Source organism: Opisthorchis viverrini (assembly GCF_000715545.1).
Source record: "Opisthorchis viverrini unplaced genomic scaffold opera_v5_16, whole genome shotgun sequence".
Lineage (NCBI taxonomy): Eukaryota > Metazoa > Platyhelminthes > Trematoda > Opisthorchiida > Opisthorchiidae > Opisthorchis > Opisthorchis viverrini.
The window spans coordinates 2,400,907-2,417,439 of NW_008751672.1; the positions used below are offsets into that span (position 1 = coordinate 2,400,907).

Consider the following 16,533-nt stretch of genomic DNA (forward strand, 5'->3'; position numbering starts at 1 on the left):
ACGAACAGGGTTACAGACTAAGGGTGGTCAGTGTGTACAAACGACGCCGTGAAAGGTCACAAATTCAGGTGTGATACCCAACGTGCGCCGTCACATCTCTATTGTGTACAGACTGCACTGGAGTCAGACAAACCGGTGTTACAGGCTAAGGGTGGTCAGTGTGTACACACGACGCCGTGAAAGGTCGCCAATTCAAGTGTGATCCCCAACGTGTGCCGTCACATCTCTTTTGTGAACAGACTGCACTGGAGTCAGACAAACCGGTCAGCTGGGCCTCGTGTACCATTTGGAATGACCTTGGACACGTCCTGAGGCAACCTCGGACGCGCCTCTGGCTGGCTGAAACCCACACTGTCCGTCCACATTCGGTTCCAGGTTTGATCAGCTTCCCCCGACAGGTACACTCAGTCATAATGGTGATAGGTGTTGAAAGCACATACGTGGTGCCGGTTGCCATGACTGAGGCGCTAGCAACCACTCGAATCTTCGTTAGTTCCAAGTGTTAGTCGGAGTTCGTATTAACTGAGATAAGGGAACAGGTTTACGGGAACATCAGACTAATTAACAGTAGCGTGAGATAATGTTCTTGTAACGAATCGAATCCCTTTACTGTCTTCAGCAAGTGACGCTAAAGTGATATACGTGTTGGATTTAATTTGACTGTCACCAGTCACTGGTGAGTACGCATTGGTTAAGTGAACAAATGGCTAGATCCCAGACGTTCTTACACATACGCCTGGTTGGTAAGCCATGCTGCTATGATAATCAACGGCAGCTTGACGTTCTTCGAGTTTAACAATACCACTTCCAGTAACCAGTCTTCCCGGCTAATCCCTGACCGACTTCTTCGATGTGCTCAGCAATATAGGACACGGAGGAATTGTTCTGAACTGTGGTTACAACTCCATGTGACACGCCAACTAAAGTATATGCTCAGTTGTGTAAGGTGACACGCATCGACTGTCAGTGCGTGTACCATTGTAGATGCTAGCGACTTGAGACGCAGAAGCAGTAGTCTATAGGAAACGGTCCTGTGAATCAGAATAAACAACCTAGGTCAGTTTGATCTTCGCCTTACTGGATATTTAGGACAATTATGCATCTTATATGAAAGATACATATATCACCACTTCTTAAAGTCACAGATGGGAACTGAACTTAGTAAGTTATGCAGTGCGCGGACTTCTTAAAAAGTTAATCATATATTTCCACGTTAGTTGTGACCTTTCCCAGGCCAACAAATTCAACTTCGGAATGGAGAAAACTGAAAATGTGAGCTGACTATGAATGGTTTGCAAGGAACTGTCCAAACATCAAGCAGCCAAAAGTCACGTTTCATATCAGAAACAGCTGATAAGGCACAGCTGAAAACTATCGGAAAAATCGGGTGTGTGATTTGTGAGCAGTGTAATATGCTCTTTTCGGTGCCCGAAATGATGCCACGATTTCTCCCCACCAACCTCCAAGGGACGGCGCCAAACCAACCCGGAGGATGACAAGGTTCGAGCTGTTTGATGATCATCAGTTGAGCGCGTAAAACCTGGTGTGTCGATAATACTCGGTCGCGTCCGAATATGGTTATATTAGGAAAAACTGTCGGAACTTACGAAGATAAGGGAGTAGCCTTGCAAACGAATCACTGCAACCTGAGACTGACTTACATGCTGCAATCAATCAGACCACAACGTTAGTTAGGGTGTCAAAAAGCATTAACCACAAGCAGGTAGAAATTAACCAACAGAAACATGAGGTAGACATTGTGCAGCACAGTCAGTTTGGGAATAGCATGAATAACAGATCCAGTTGAGTCTCCCATGAAAACCAAACCGATCTGTGAGTCAGTGTACTCCGCGAGTTTCGTAAAATCTGAGTTCGAGTAGCATACATAGTCCACAGAAACTCGCAAACTGCATCCGTTTCATGGGCCCCAAGAAAAGTACAACCCGTCGGGGTCTGTCGATGAGTTTTCAGTAAAATTTTGAGTTAATCCATTCATGAAAATAATCGTGTTTCAGATAGCAACTTCGAGCGGTGTAGCATTAGCAGTTCTTGGGTCTTGCCAATCGATGACACGATCAACATGTGCCGCAGCATTACTCAAGGTTGGTTGCTGAAACCATCTGGCCCTCACTGTTATGTCAGGTGAGTTGAGGTCTGGTTAAATGGAGAGTAGTAGTCAACGGTCTATTAGGCGGTGTGGTGACTGGGACCTAAGTACGCATCCAATGAAGTTGGAACACCAATGAGACGGACAGTTTCGTAATTGACTCCAACGGGTGTGGAGAATCTTTTGCCATGGGTAACCGTCCAGGAGCTGTGTTACCGAAAGCGCTTACTAGTCTCACCTTGAACAAATTGCTCAATTTCTAGGAGAGTCTGCATAATGAGAATTGAGCCGGATCTTAGTGCGGACAAAGATCCGTTGACACTACCTTTGGTCGGGGATATGCGTCCGATCAGCGCTTCTCTTTGCAACTGAAACCGGCATTTCACTTATGCAAGCTTCGTATGATTGCGTTACTTTCCGGAGCCTATGGAAATGGCTGGCTGATCAAGAGCACTCCATTTGGATTCGCGTCTCTTCTGCTCTCACTCTACACTATACCACGATCGAGTGCGCTTCTATGGCGAGCTGGTCTTAATTCGCCAAATGCAGTGGACCCAGACAACGCTGATTTCCTAAGTCTTGAACTTCAACATTGTTATCATTGAATGACTTGAGTCCTCTCCTAATATTTCCAGACCTCCAGAAGGTAGTGTGCCTCCAGGACATTGGCACGCACAGGTGAATAGCCGAGCTCTACTCATGTGAGCACCATTCGAGTAATTTGCGACTTTTTCATCTCTTCAGCGTAATCAACATAGTCCGTACCTTGAAAACCATTCAGGTTCATGTATGTGTGCACATGATAGATGCCGTTGAGACGGGCATTGTCGAATGATTTTGCACTCAACTGATGACAGTCGCACTGCTGTGGTCCTCTCGCTGTTTTTTTCCTTTTTATTTGTGTTTTTTTCCCTTTTAATTGATGCACAGAGCTTCCCACGGAGGAATCGCGGCATATGTTAGAGCGCCGAAAGTGGGATAAAACCTGACACAGCATGGCTATGCGTATAATGATCTTCAAATTCTCCACAGCGGTTTAGCCTTTCTAGGAGATCTTCAAACAGTTGGAGTGCTCGAGTTTTCTTCAACATTACGTTCTAATTGAATACGAAATCTCAAGCAATAATGTTAATTTTGATGTGAGGGTCAACAGGATCGCGCCTTAAGCATTCGTTTAAAGCGCTTTTCTGTATAGCACTCCCCCTGTTAACACCAATGGAATTTACCAGTTGGTGGCTTTTTCCGGTAGCACTTTCAATGGTTTTGCTGGCTTTCATGTCGGCGGCGAGTTAGCAGCCGAAAGTCCTCATTTTTCTCCGTTAAATCCTGTTTCTCACTCCCAGCTACCTTTTTTCTGGCTTTGTTTAGCAACACTACAATATGAAGCACTACTTACAGACAGCCTTTAGAGCCCAAAATGATTATCCACACATTTCGACTCATTGACACATGTTCGGTTAGTATCTATCCTCAACTTTGCCTGCCACATCGGGCTACGTCCATAGGTCCACTCGCACAATGGGTAAGGGTATCGGCGGCATGCTCTAGGACTCATGTGCATCCACATGAATGAATCGAATCCGGTGTTAACTCGAGGGAAGAATGAAGTTTCAAAGCCCTCAGGATCTCCGACTACCAGTCAAGTATGGAAAGCCAGACAGTTAAAGCTGGTGATCCATATTTGCCAGGAGGCATGCTCAAATCACACACTATTCGGTTTGGTCTGTGCAACGATTTCTAAGAAGAACCACTTCTAACATCGCTGTGCGCTTTACATTTTGGAATGTCCGGTGTTAAGACGGATAGATCCCGGTAAGACCCTTGGAATATAATACAATATAATACAATACAAGGAGGCAACAAATTGTTACATAGTTACTGGATGGCAACAATAAGAAAAAAGGCTCAAACCAGGTGCTTTGAGCGGCAAAACATATCGGTCTGACCTAGAAGGTTACTGCTGGCTTGCAGGCTAAACCGTCAGGAATGTGTACGGTTTTAAGGCACAAAGGGGATCGGCCAGTGTTATCCTCTTGAGGTAGGCTGGAGTCCGTGTTACTGATAAGCCGAATCCATAGTGTACCCGTAGGCCACTTATGAGCTCGAAAATCAACCAAGAAAAAGTTTCGGTTCACCCCTGGAAGCCCTCATTTTATTAACCGACTGTATTCTTATTATACTGCGACGCCGTTCAAATTCGCCAAGTTTTTATTGATTTACTTGTGTTTTGTTTGCAGTATTCTGACTTTATGTGCATTTCTGTCCGACTCAAATGGATGAAGTGACTGACTGGATGGCAGTGATTTGCGTCAAAATTCAATTGTACACCGTGAAATATTGAATGGTTCGTTGACGGGCTCTAAGGCGGATTCGGACAGTTTTGCTTGTTCGTGCTGCCTTATAACTTCTTGCAGGCTCGGTGTCGTCTCCAATCCCTAAACATCTGGTTTAGTTTGGGTTGTTCTGTACGATTAAGGTCACTTTCAGCATCACCTCAGGCTCACTGTGTATATTCTCACGCATAACCGTGCCCTGAGTGTTAGGTCGGTCCTAAAATCAGGCAAGGGTGTCTTATTTCATGCACACTAATATGACCGAAGGCTAGCACTCACAGGCATATGTTTTCCGAACGCACATTAGGAGAAATCCAGTTCATTGGAAACTAAATGTTGGATAACACGCGCATCACTCTCAACGAAGAAACTGGACCAGAATTGATTTGCTGGGCAGGTCTCTAGCTACTGGAGCTTCAGAAGTGAGTATTCTCCACACGGATCAGCGCGACGTACACATTGAGCTCTGGCCGACAGTGCATGCATCTTCATGAGTTTGATGATGATTGGCGGAACTTGACAACAACACTCACCAAGCCGTTCAAATATGACTGCTGATCGTGCTAGCACACGAACAAAGGTAGGACTTTCTTCCCGAAAGGTTAACTTGTGAGTTCTACAAACTACAAATATTTTCGCAGTCTGAAGTGATTCGGTAATTTTCAATTGGGATTTTGTCCTGTAAGGAAAGCCAATCTACGCTGAAAAGTCGAGAGGAACTGCATTGCTATTTCATCCTTATTGGGTTAGTAACGCTGTTGATCAGTCGGTCATCGAAAAACGCTTGTGTTCAAACTACTAGCCGGGCGAATGCATGTCCGAGACTCTATGGAGTTTTGTGAGATGTGCACTGCTGAGGAATCTCACCAAGTACAAAACAGTTGTGCAGTGCTTCTCTGTTTTCAACATAGACTGGCTTCACTTGCAGGACGAGATTCCTGTCGCGATACGCTTTATCAGTAAATTGGAAACAATGCGGGCGAAATATCGCTTGATAGACAAGCTCTTTTCAGTTCGTCCTATGCCTATCAACTACCGACTTACTTGTACCAGTCACGGCTGGAAGCAACACAACCGCAGATGTTTAAAATTTAAAATTTGAAGAAAAAATATGTTGAAACAATGTGTACCTAACGGAGGAAAGTTAGAGAATAGAATGACGTCATTTTTTAAATCCTAATCTCATGACTAGATTTCTGTGGCGCTATCGGGTTCTGGAAATATTCCAATCCATGACCATGAGTCTAAGAGGTCTCATCGTAGCGGCAGTTACGCGCGAATCAGTGGTAATCATGCAGGTTGGTACACGTGGCATGCAACTTTCACAATTTCTTCAGGGGAATTTCCATCAATATGGTAAGAGTGAAAGAAGGAAGGCCTTCACCGCGGGGTTGTTTATTAGAAAACACCAACTGAACAATCACAGACTGTCGAACAGGGGAGCGGAACTCTCATATGCATCTTGTTTACACAACTGAATATCCACCTTCTCCCTGAACGCGTCTTCCTGAACTTTCCTGGATAATCATTGACTGTTACTCAAACGCAAGCAAATGCTACAGAGCGACTCCACAAATTCCGTAATATATCTCACTTTTCAAGAGACGTGAAGCGGATTTACGAGGAGACTCTACTCCCATGCCTCAGTAGTAGTATCCACTGTTACAATGGTAGTGTAGTCAAAATAGGTTATTTGTGTAAAATAATTCGCCAGTGACAACAAGAGTGGGGGTACCATATAGTAATATAATTAGGCGAACCACTGCTTTGTTCGCGTAGCCCGCCAGTGAGTAAGAATCAAGAACGAGGATATTCTATTCATTGGCATTGCGAATGGCGCATATCGAATGCAGATCAAATACACTTACCGTTTGGATCAATGAATTGGTCTTAACAGGCGTTCCACGACTCCTCAGCATGCAGGGTGTTTTTTGCGTGACGGTGACTTCAGTTGGCACAGCTTCTTTAAGCGGTGTCTCAAAAATTGACTGTCCTAAGCTGATCAGGAGTAAAAAAGCTGAAATTGCGGGTAACGCTGGTGTTGCGTACACTATACTTGACAGGAGCACACGCAGTATCCGCCGTCAGATGTAATTCGTTATTCTGCCGGAGATTTCGCCTCGCCTTAAGACCAACTTACAGAGGGATTGGGCATTGCCATGGCTGAACACAAGTGGCTTGTTGGTGTGCCCCCTGTTACTGAGTCGGTGTCCGATTACCAGGAGGTATATCGTCAGCAATCAAACAACTGGTACGTTGACCAACTGCACAAAAGCACTTAATTCGGTTGGGAAAATAATGTTTAGCGTCAATCCTACAAATAGTTGAATTCAAGTGGACTATGGCACCATTTTAGTCACTTCTTTTAGACGTTTTTTTCCGTCTTTCGCTGGTAGTTGCATAACATCTGGTTATGAACATATTGAGAAACCCTACAGTATTCTAGAAAAACTAGCCATAATTGTGCAGCTTGTAGCTGTTCAATATGATAACACCGTGTTTCAACATAAACAGCTTGCTGGTGAGTTCGTTGTTCCCGTGTTGATGTCCGTCTGCCACAAAATGTACTGTCGACAATCAAACATAAGTAGTTGAGCTGGCAGCTGATTAGCGCGTCACCAAAGCACTCATTTGCGTCGTGAAATAAACACTTAATGCGAGTGGATGAATGGGCTATGACATTATCCCAGCCTCACCTAGAGCACGCCTTCCGAAACTTATAAGAAAGCTTTTTCCACTGGTATGTGCACAAACTTGGTGATGTGTATATTTAGAACGGGCTACGGCATTCTGTTAACACAAAAGCGTGTCTAGAATGTCCAGTCATGATTGCTTCCAGGTTCGTTCGGATGATTTTTTCATACTCCTTTACGATATTCGGTAATCACTCTTGACGTTTTGATCTATTAGAGCAGGTATGTTTATTCCTACATACTAACGGAATTTCTCCATGGGACTTCGGTTTGGCCTTTCCTGCCGATCCACCGATCTTGTGTGCATTTCGAGTCTAGTGTAGCACATCTGCGGCCTCTTGAAACCAAACGGCACTATTTGGACTGGATTATGGAATTTTTATTTTTGTCTGTATGCTAAGGCTATCGGAAGTATGGGTTGGACACTAACAACGGTACCTACCGGTCATGTTATCCGAAAAAGAATCCAGTAATTTCGGTGTTCAACCAACTTGAACTTATTTTCATAGAGGAAACTACTCACAAGGTTGCTGAAAACTCTCCGACAGCCCACGACCGGCTTCGCCCTACTCGGGGCTCATCAGGTAGGCGCATTCTCCGAGTTTCCGTCAACCCTCTGTTCTACGTTAACCCAAATTGCACTGTTCTGAGAAATGCGCTCATTTGCAAATCAATTTGGTTTTCACGAGAGACTCAACTGAATCTCTCATTTATGATATTCTACAACTGAATGTGCTTCACACAGTCCGCCTCATGTTTCAGTTGGTATTCGAGATATTGCAGTATATTTTCATAAAGGGAACTACTCACAAGGCTGCTGAAAACTCTTCGACAGCCCATATGGTGAACGAGAGATTTGGTTGAGTCCCTTGTGAGAACCAAATTGATTTGCAAATGAGTGCATTTCTCGTCAACTTGAATTTAATTCTATCGTGATAAGATGTACAGAACGGCGTGATTTTCATCGGGCCGGAAAGATACTTGCGGAATACAGATGTAAACTGACCGGACACTTAGCAGACTGGATAATGTCAGTGTAATCTGAGAACCAGCGCAGAAAATACGCCAGATTGCTATATTACAATCGATGAAGGCTATCAAAACCTCAAAGTCAATGTTTCTGCGAGGCCCTGCAGTGCCTGTCAAAATTTTGTATGCTTTCTCTAAGCCTATAATCTCTTGTAGGGAAACTAATTCGAAAGTAAATCGCTCGTGCGGACCTATCCCATCGATCCATACTTCACCAGAAAGTCCAAATGGTACGTTTCCGTCACTGATCACGCCTGATTGGTGATTATTTCGAATCGACACACGGCAGCAATGACGATGTAACTTCACTACCGTCACAGCGTTCGTATCAGAGCTCGGCCGTCCGGTGCCAGATGAAACCGAGTCACTTTTCATGCACTTTCAGTCATAATTCCCAGCTACGGTCACGACTGTATTGCCTTTCCTTTGACACTTGTGGGTACATCGATCGTGTCACTTGGGTCGCGCCCACACTGTGGGCCAAAAGCTTCATTTCAGTACGTTTACCACACGTTGGTCCATTAGTGCTCGGAAGTTTCGCCGCCAGGATTGCTGGGGATCAGTCCTATTAGTACTGCTTTTTATACTCATTGGCAGACCGTAACAATTAGAAGTGCAAATTTCCTGATCATGCTTCAGACTTTTTAGAATCAAAAGTCATAAATTGTCATTGGCCACAGTTACATAATGTCAAATTTCTCGGATGGAACCACAATGCGCGGTCAAAAATGACCAAATATTCTTTCTGTTGTTACAGTGCAATCAAAGATGTGACGGCCACGTGTCTCTTTTCTGGTATCCGTGTGCCACTTTAAATACCGACTGACATTTTCCTGACAAGCATTAGTTGATCAATCTCTCGTAAAGACTGTCGTAGATGGACAGGACGATCTGCGTCTAGCCTTTAGAGGGCATAAACGCATCCGCTGTGCTGGCCGAAGGTAACCGGAAAAAATTGGAACTGGCCCCCGGACGCTCCGTCTCGCATACTGGCACCAACTGTCATATTCTAAAGTGTTAAATTGCCATAGCCTGAGGAACTGTTCCCTGTTGCGAATTAGTATAGCCAAAAATACCAGGCCCCACTGAAGATTAGGTCATACGAACATTAATGATGAAGTTTGCGGAGTCGGGACGGGAGGGTCCTAACCCGGGATAGCTTACTACAGGGATAGCCTACCCTAATCCGGCCTAACCTCCGGAGTTAAAGTATACTCAGAATATTCGTCTAAACATTGAGTAGCACGCTTGTGTTTAATCCTAAAGAAGAGCAAAATGAACGGTAGCAGAAAAACCCAAAGAATTCTGCCGGTCGATCCGGTAAGCGCCCGATACCTAAAAGCTTCACTGGATCAGACACTAACGATAGGATGCGGTTGGTCAGTGATTTCACTCCTGCTAATCTACCTATGAAAGAGTTTCTAATGACAAAGCGCGCTCCGCACTGGTACAAAACCCGCTCACCGGAAGCAGATGCATTCAAAAGACTGTTCAGGTCAGATGTCAATATCGGACAGTCAATGCTGAGGTCTGTCGAGGGGGAACAAAGGATGTAAACATATGGACGAGACTCGGTGGGGTTGCCCTGACCTGATCACGTGATTCCGGTGCTTCGTAATGCATTTTTCACCCAACTATGTACATAGTAGCAGAATCTGACTTCGCAGCTAACTAAAAACCCGTAACAAACCACATTGCTCTATCCCTGAGCACTTCGCCGGGACTCACACTAGTTTCTTTACACTTCACGTTTCTTTTTTTTAAACTATGCACCTTTTCAATCACAGAGCAGTACGAATATGTAATACAGCACCAACCGATCAGAATGCGGCGGCTGGTAATAAAGGGAACTAGAAGAAACAGTAGTCCCAACAAATGAATGAACATAATTTTGTTGCTAAAACCATGTGATATTCCAAATTTGAAACTAGGACAGAAGTGAAACCAGACAGGACAACAAGTTGGAATCCACACGGAAATTGCAACATCATCACAAACTAATTACGTCAAACTGTGGCTTGGATAGGGAATAAGAGTAAAGAGAGTGCTTTTGAGTCCACGATAAGTGCATAACTAAGTGCATAAAATAGGCGATAGGGTAGATAGAAGTTGGGCGCTACATCGGCTTCGATAGACTTTGAGATTTGACCAAAGAAACGTCATACAACCCAGAAAATGGAAAGACCAGATAAACAGGAGGGCTAGAGAACGGAACAACCGGACGGTGCCTCGTAGACGGTGACCATCTTTGGTTGACGACCTTCCGAGATCGAGGCGATTTGAGCAACAATCTGAAAACAGCATGGAGGAGATGAATTGTCGTGAAACATGTAAGAGACGTACTCGGACAGAATGAACGGATTCCACCCAGGATAAGTAGTACACAAACAAATATTGTATGAATTTGAAGCTGTCAGAATACCTTTGAAGCACCATATTTGCAACTGAATGACTAATAAAACTTCGTCACCGTCGCTAAATGATAACCAAAGATCAAATTTATTTCCGGCCACAAAATAAGAATCAGGGAGGAAAGTGTGGACAAAAGGGTTGAACGAAAGAAGATGGACCATAAGGAACAATAAGACTGAGTTCCAGTCACCCAATGGAGGGTTAGGCAGTAAAAATGTTCCGCTGAACAAGATGCATCAACTTATCGTTTCAGCTTAAGGCTTCCAGATGAGCATCACTCGGATGTCGCATATAACATCGACAACGGCCTCAGAGTCATCAGAAGATTTTGTGATTTTAGAAAGACAGTTACATTTCGAAGAGAAAAAACACTATCTCCTGCGTGCACATTCACACAATGTAGAGGGTTTTCACAGGATCGTTTTACTGTATCCCTAGAAGTATTCGACTTGAAACTGAGCATGATCAGTTTGAATGTCAACATTGCGAATGCGAAGAGCCAAACTTGAGAGGAGCGAAACTATGCAGACCAAGCTGGATGTATCCGGGTTTCCGGATCGGCTAAGTATTCCCATTCTTCTAGGATAATAATAATCATCAACAGCATGACATCAATGTTCAACACCGATGCTTCATTGCCGTACCTAGAATAATCAAGCAGTACAATCCCATGGCGCACGCTCACTTCAGTCGGGGGTGGAAATAGTGCAATGCAACTTAGTCACATGAACGGAAAAATCAATGCCATCGGGTAAGGAATCAGCAGTAAGGAAACGAGGGCGAGTAACTCACCGCGGATTGTTCCGGGAATCGACCGCACTGTAGCTTCGAAAAGATGAGGACTCCATCTACTGACACTTCGAAGGAAGCTGATTGGGACGAAAAACGAAGCCCCGAATAAAGTGATGATATCTTACAGATGAGAATTCTATAGTAGCAGTTGAGTAAGTTAGCATGGGGCTTCGGGATAGCAGTTGTCTAACTACCATGCATACAGAATAGAAAAACTTCTGCGTGAATGCAATAAATAAGTTTCGGGAATCACCTCCGAAGCTATTGGCTTCCTATTGGAAGTGGAATGTTAAATGTTCACTGGAAATTTCATCATACATGGAGTCAGTCTGTACATACATATACGTATATATTATATTTATATTACATATATACTGAGCATAGAACTGTAAAGACGCTCCATCCCTGCTGACACCATTATCAGTGCACAAACCTCTAGGATACTTCGCACTCGCCGCCCTATGGCTAGCAGTCCGACACTAACACTCAGGTGAGAGTGATGTATCAGTAGTGTCCAGTCCACAAGGCGTAGGGAGGTCCCTAATAGAAAATTACCAATTCAGTTGGCTTTTGTGTGACTATGTGTGAAGTGAAATTTCCGGAAGCTTCATAGGGAACAATGCAGGCAATTCCTTTGAGTCCTTTAGAGCAAGGATAGATAAAGGAACCTAGAGAGGACTATATTAACGGCAATCTTGTATTGATTTGACCCATTCGGAGGAGATTGAGTGGTGGCACAGCCGGGCAATGTGAAAAAACGTTCTGGGTGTAGCACCCTTTCGGAGCCCAGCTGGTATGCCGCCCGGAGGAGGCACGAGGGCTGGGATACTGCCAGGTTGCCCAAGCCTAGACAGGAGAAGCCGAGATGCACAGACCAGGTTGGAACCACGGACCTTACGGTTAGTAAATTCGCGCTCCAACCACTGAGTCATTTCGCCTAAGTGGAATGTCTTATTCGAATACCTGGCAACCGAGCTATGTAAAACGCCTGAACGGAGGACGATAGGGTAGACCCTGCTGGCGATACAATACACCCCATCCATATCCAGCTTTTCTGTGAAGTAGATGGCATAGAAGAAGGCGCACACATGTGAATAGTATAGTATCCATGACCTGCCGGTCAGCGGCGCATCGGATAAAAAAACTTCCATCTGTAGCACCCTTTGGGTGCTTAGCTGCCATGCCAACGGAAGGAGGCACGAGGTCTGGGATACTGCCAGGTTGCCCAAACCTGGACAAGAGGATCGAGGAAAACAGAAGACCGACAGCAAGGAATATCGGTTTGAAGTGAGGTATTCTCACACTGAAAGCGTCGCTCAACTGCCGTCCGATTTTGTGATATTTTCTTTGTTGCAAGCCAGTTTAGCCATTATTATTACCTTCAGGAAAACTGATTTCCAAGACTCACTAAACACCTCCCAATTCATAGACTTGTGTGCGGCAAGCCGTCATCATGAAACTCTTACGAACACAGACTAATGCCCGTCTCCAAGGGATTCACACCAGTTTCCAACTACTTACGGCATTCCAACTGTTTGTGCCATATGACGCGCATTCGAACATCCAGCGGAGAATAGGATTATATCAACCTATCAGTTTTACTCTCTTAGCCGCATCGACGTAAATGAACAAAACTTACTTGCTCTTCCTTTCTCAGCGAACACTGATGCAGACGGAACCTCATTCTGGATGAGCTTCTTCAGTGCGTCGGCCTTCGGCGCGTACCCTCATCCACCACTGAAATGACCATAGAGGGAAAGTCCGTGTTAAGTAATCACAAGGGTTCGAAATCTGGGTATGTGGTAAGGGTAGAAGCACTCTGGTGTGTGAGCAACTCAGGCCAACAAGCTGAAATTGCTCTGGATCCTGTTTGTATGAACCGAGTCGAGTGAGTAAAACATATTATTTGCGCTAGACCAACTTCTTGTCCCTAATGAGTCTGTCGTCCTGGATTTCAACAAAGGAAGCTGACTGTGACTTCCAGTGCAGTCACGTAATCCACCGGATGATGTAGTGGGACTGAGCATTGGCTAACTGCACGTGTCAGACAGGAGTAATTCGAAGCACCACTTGAAACGCAGGATGCACATTCGTAATAGAGTAAAGTAATTAGCCATGTTGTGGAATGTAGGTAGCTCGGGTGCGCTGTTTGGTTGTTGGTCCCTTCGCCGAGCTTGGCAGTTGGATTGCAAACGTTTCATCACCAATCGAGGTGACATCGTCAGTGCAGGGTTGAGTGGGTGAATTCCTCCTCTTCTGCCTGTGAGTATATAGCTTCTAAACAGTATCTGGTAGTTCTGGAAACGGTTTTCGCGTAGTTCGATTGGTCTCCTGTGAATCTGACGTGGTCTCAATCTCCTGTGTCTGGTTGGTTCGTTGGGCGCATTCCATTCGGCAGTTCTGTGTGTGGTTGTTCTGCTGTGATTCGGCCGTTTTCTTCTTGCTTTGTGTGAGTTTGTTTGTGAGTTTATTTTCTTGATTGGTGGATTCATCGGCCTTCTGTTTTTAGTGATTGCCTTCCTTTGACCCGATTAGTCCGTTGGTGGTCGTTAGGTTTCTCGGCTCAGAGTTCCGTGACTGTGTGGTTTTTGCTCGTAACGGCTGATAGACTGGGTCAATGTGGATGTGTTTATTGGCCGATTTTTGTGTGGAGTACCACGCCTCGGCAAATTCTCGCTCCCGTTTCGTTCTTGCGTGAGTCAGTATTTGAATACTGTCCCAATTGAATTTGTGTCCTTCTCTGTCTTCGTGAATTGAGACAAGTGACATTGGGTCATGTCTTCTGCTGGCAGGCTTGTGTTCGTGTATTCTGGTAGCAAGTTTTCTTCCTGTTTGGTCAACATGTTTGTCGCAGTCGTTGCACTTAAGTTTGTAAATCACGTTAGTCTTCTTCAAAGCATCCAACCTTCCCTTTGGTTTCGAGAGTATTCTTCTCAACGTGTTTGTAAGCTTGAAGGCGACTGTAATTCCATATTGCCATAGATGTCGTGCAATCATCTCCGCCACGTTTCTGATATACGGCAGCGTAATCTTCCTCTGTTCTGGTTGTGTTGAAGGATCAGCAAGCTGATCCTTCTGTAGTCTGCTTCTTTCCCGATACCCTATGTGCCCATACAATAGTGATCTGGACCATCCCGAAATACTAGACTATCCTAAAGGCTAACGATGGTGGATAGACATTCAGCTGCATTCTGACGGAAGAATATGCCATTTAAGCCGCGCGTTTCTCCAACCGCCGCCCGTGCAACCTAGGCTTACAGTTTGCACCACACCGAGGATGAGACTCTTACATAGTGTGAAAGATTGCTGAAGGGCTTCCATCATAGCCAAGATGGACTGCAAAACTGAGTACCAGAATCACTCGAAAGACCGCTACATAATACTGTTGATAAAATACCTGAGACTATATACTGCATATGTGGTGTAGGCATGGAACGCCTGGCTTGGTCACGGTAGCAGGGCACTAGAATAGGTGCAAACACGATTTGTGCTATCAACAAGTGTGCTTCAGCATCTTAGATGGACTAGAGAACTCGCTTCAACTCGTCGCGTACGAAAGCCCAGCCGGACATTATCCATATTTTTTAACCTTCGATAAGTCAAGCAAAACGGCTGCTTTTTGGAAGCTCACGATCGCCAACACAAGAAAATCAAAGGTCGCTGTGTATATTGATGCTGGAACTGTCTGATTCTTGGAAACGAGTATGCACCCGTTCTAGATGCCACCAACACAACTGATCTACCCAGTCCCATACATTGTGTGTAGGGGGGGGGGGGGCAGCTTAATAGCTTCCCCACTCAGTGATCTGGTAAACATCTGATTCAATGAAAAATGACTTGGGTTCCTTCAACTTTGGCGTCCCACTGGTTTTGGCCTCAGCATGTGGATGCGATTATGAACCAGAAGCTGCATATGGTCTGCATAGTTGATGCGACTTCTTATTTACAGCAGACAAACGAACTTAACGCTAAAAATTCAACTTCTTATCCAGTTAGGAAAGAGCCTATTCATAACCTGGAGGAATTTGGCGTGATACTAAACAGAAGCGGCCTAAAGCGCCAAGGATGGATCCAATTTATGAACCTCAGTCAGTGGATTACATCCCAACACTGAGACTATGAGGAGGGATCGAAAACTATGCGAGCACTCCCTACACGATTGCTACAGTGCCTTGAAAGCCATTAAACCTAAGGGAATGAAACCAAATGTACGTAGAGAGGCACAAAAATACATAAAACTTCAAGTCAGGGCTCAGAATCGGGCATCAGAGGCAAAAATAGCCATATTTGTCCTCGATCAACAGAATGTCGGTAAATTTCCCTACTCTTCGGGTTTTCGGCGTTTCACTTGCTTAATATACTATACATATAGTGTGGACATTTGATTTGTTCGCTGAGCCAGGCAATCTGGTTGCAGACATTTCGCTACCAGTTGAAGTGACATTATCAGTGAATTGTGGGTGGAAAAACTCGACTCTTTCATATTTCACCACACGACTAAGGGCATCTGATAGAATCGATTTCAGCATTCTTCTGAATATTACCGCACCAAGGTCCAGGCATCCGAAGAGCCTAAAGCAGGTCTACGGTTGATGCTTCGTGGAAGTATGTTTCTTCGAAAGCACTCAGTAAGGAAGTAAAGTTGTTGGAGACGGGCGAAGTTCTCCTGTCTGTGCGTTGCACGCCCAAAATGGTTTGTTGTTGGAAAGAATATTGATAGCTCCGGCAGTAACGACGACACTCATCTAAAGATACTGGCGGTGTCATCTCGACGTTTGAAACCAAACCGTCCAACGCGGCGAACAAATCAATTACTATTATTGCAACCTGAGCAACCAATGCTGTCTTCAGATACATACGTGTGTACATATATAGTTATAGAATACACAAACAAGCTATGGTGAGAGTCAGAAAGAAAACTTTTCTCACTAAGTTCCGAGTGAGGTTTCTTCCAGACAGTGAGACCAGTCTATGCTGAAAACCCGAGGAGCACTCTACAGGTGTTTTGTCCTTACCATCATCGGCAGTGCGTACCTCATAGAACTCAGAGTTTCAAACCCGTGACTTTCTGGCCAGTCATCATCATCATCATCATTATCAGCTGTAATAACCGCGTACTGGTCGTACACTGGTTGTAGCTGCCACAGTTTCGTTCACCGATGATTGG

General features: G+C 44.8%; 1 protein-coding gene across 1 annotated transcript in view; it reads right to left on the reverse strand.

Annotated features, from left to right (window-relative positions):
* Positions 1-10,059: 10,059 nt before the first annotated feature.
* The window catches only part of T265_01517 (hypothetical protein), a gene marked incomplete at both ends in the record, with an annotated part of 12,010 nt that continues 5,536 nt past the window's right edge, over positions 10,060-16,533 (reverse strand). The window contains 3 exons of the mRNA XM_009165558.1: positions 10,060-10,453; positions 11,367-11,443; positions 13,006-13,103. Coding sequence (XP_009163822.1) covers positions 10,279-10,453; positions 11,367-11,422 — 231 coding nt within the window. The remainder of the gene's footprint in view (positions 10,454-11,366; positions 11,444-13,005; positions 13,104-16,533) is intronic.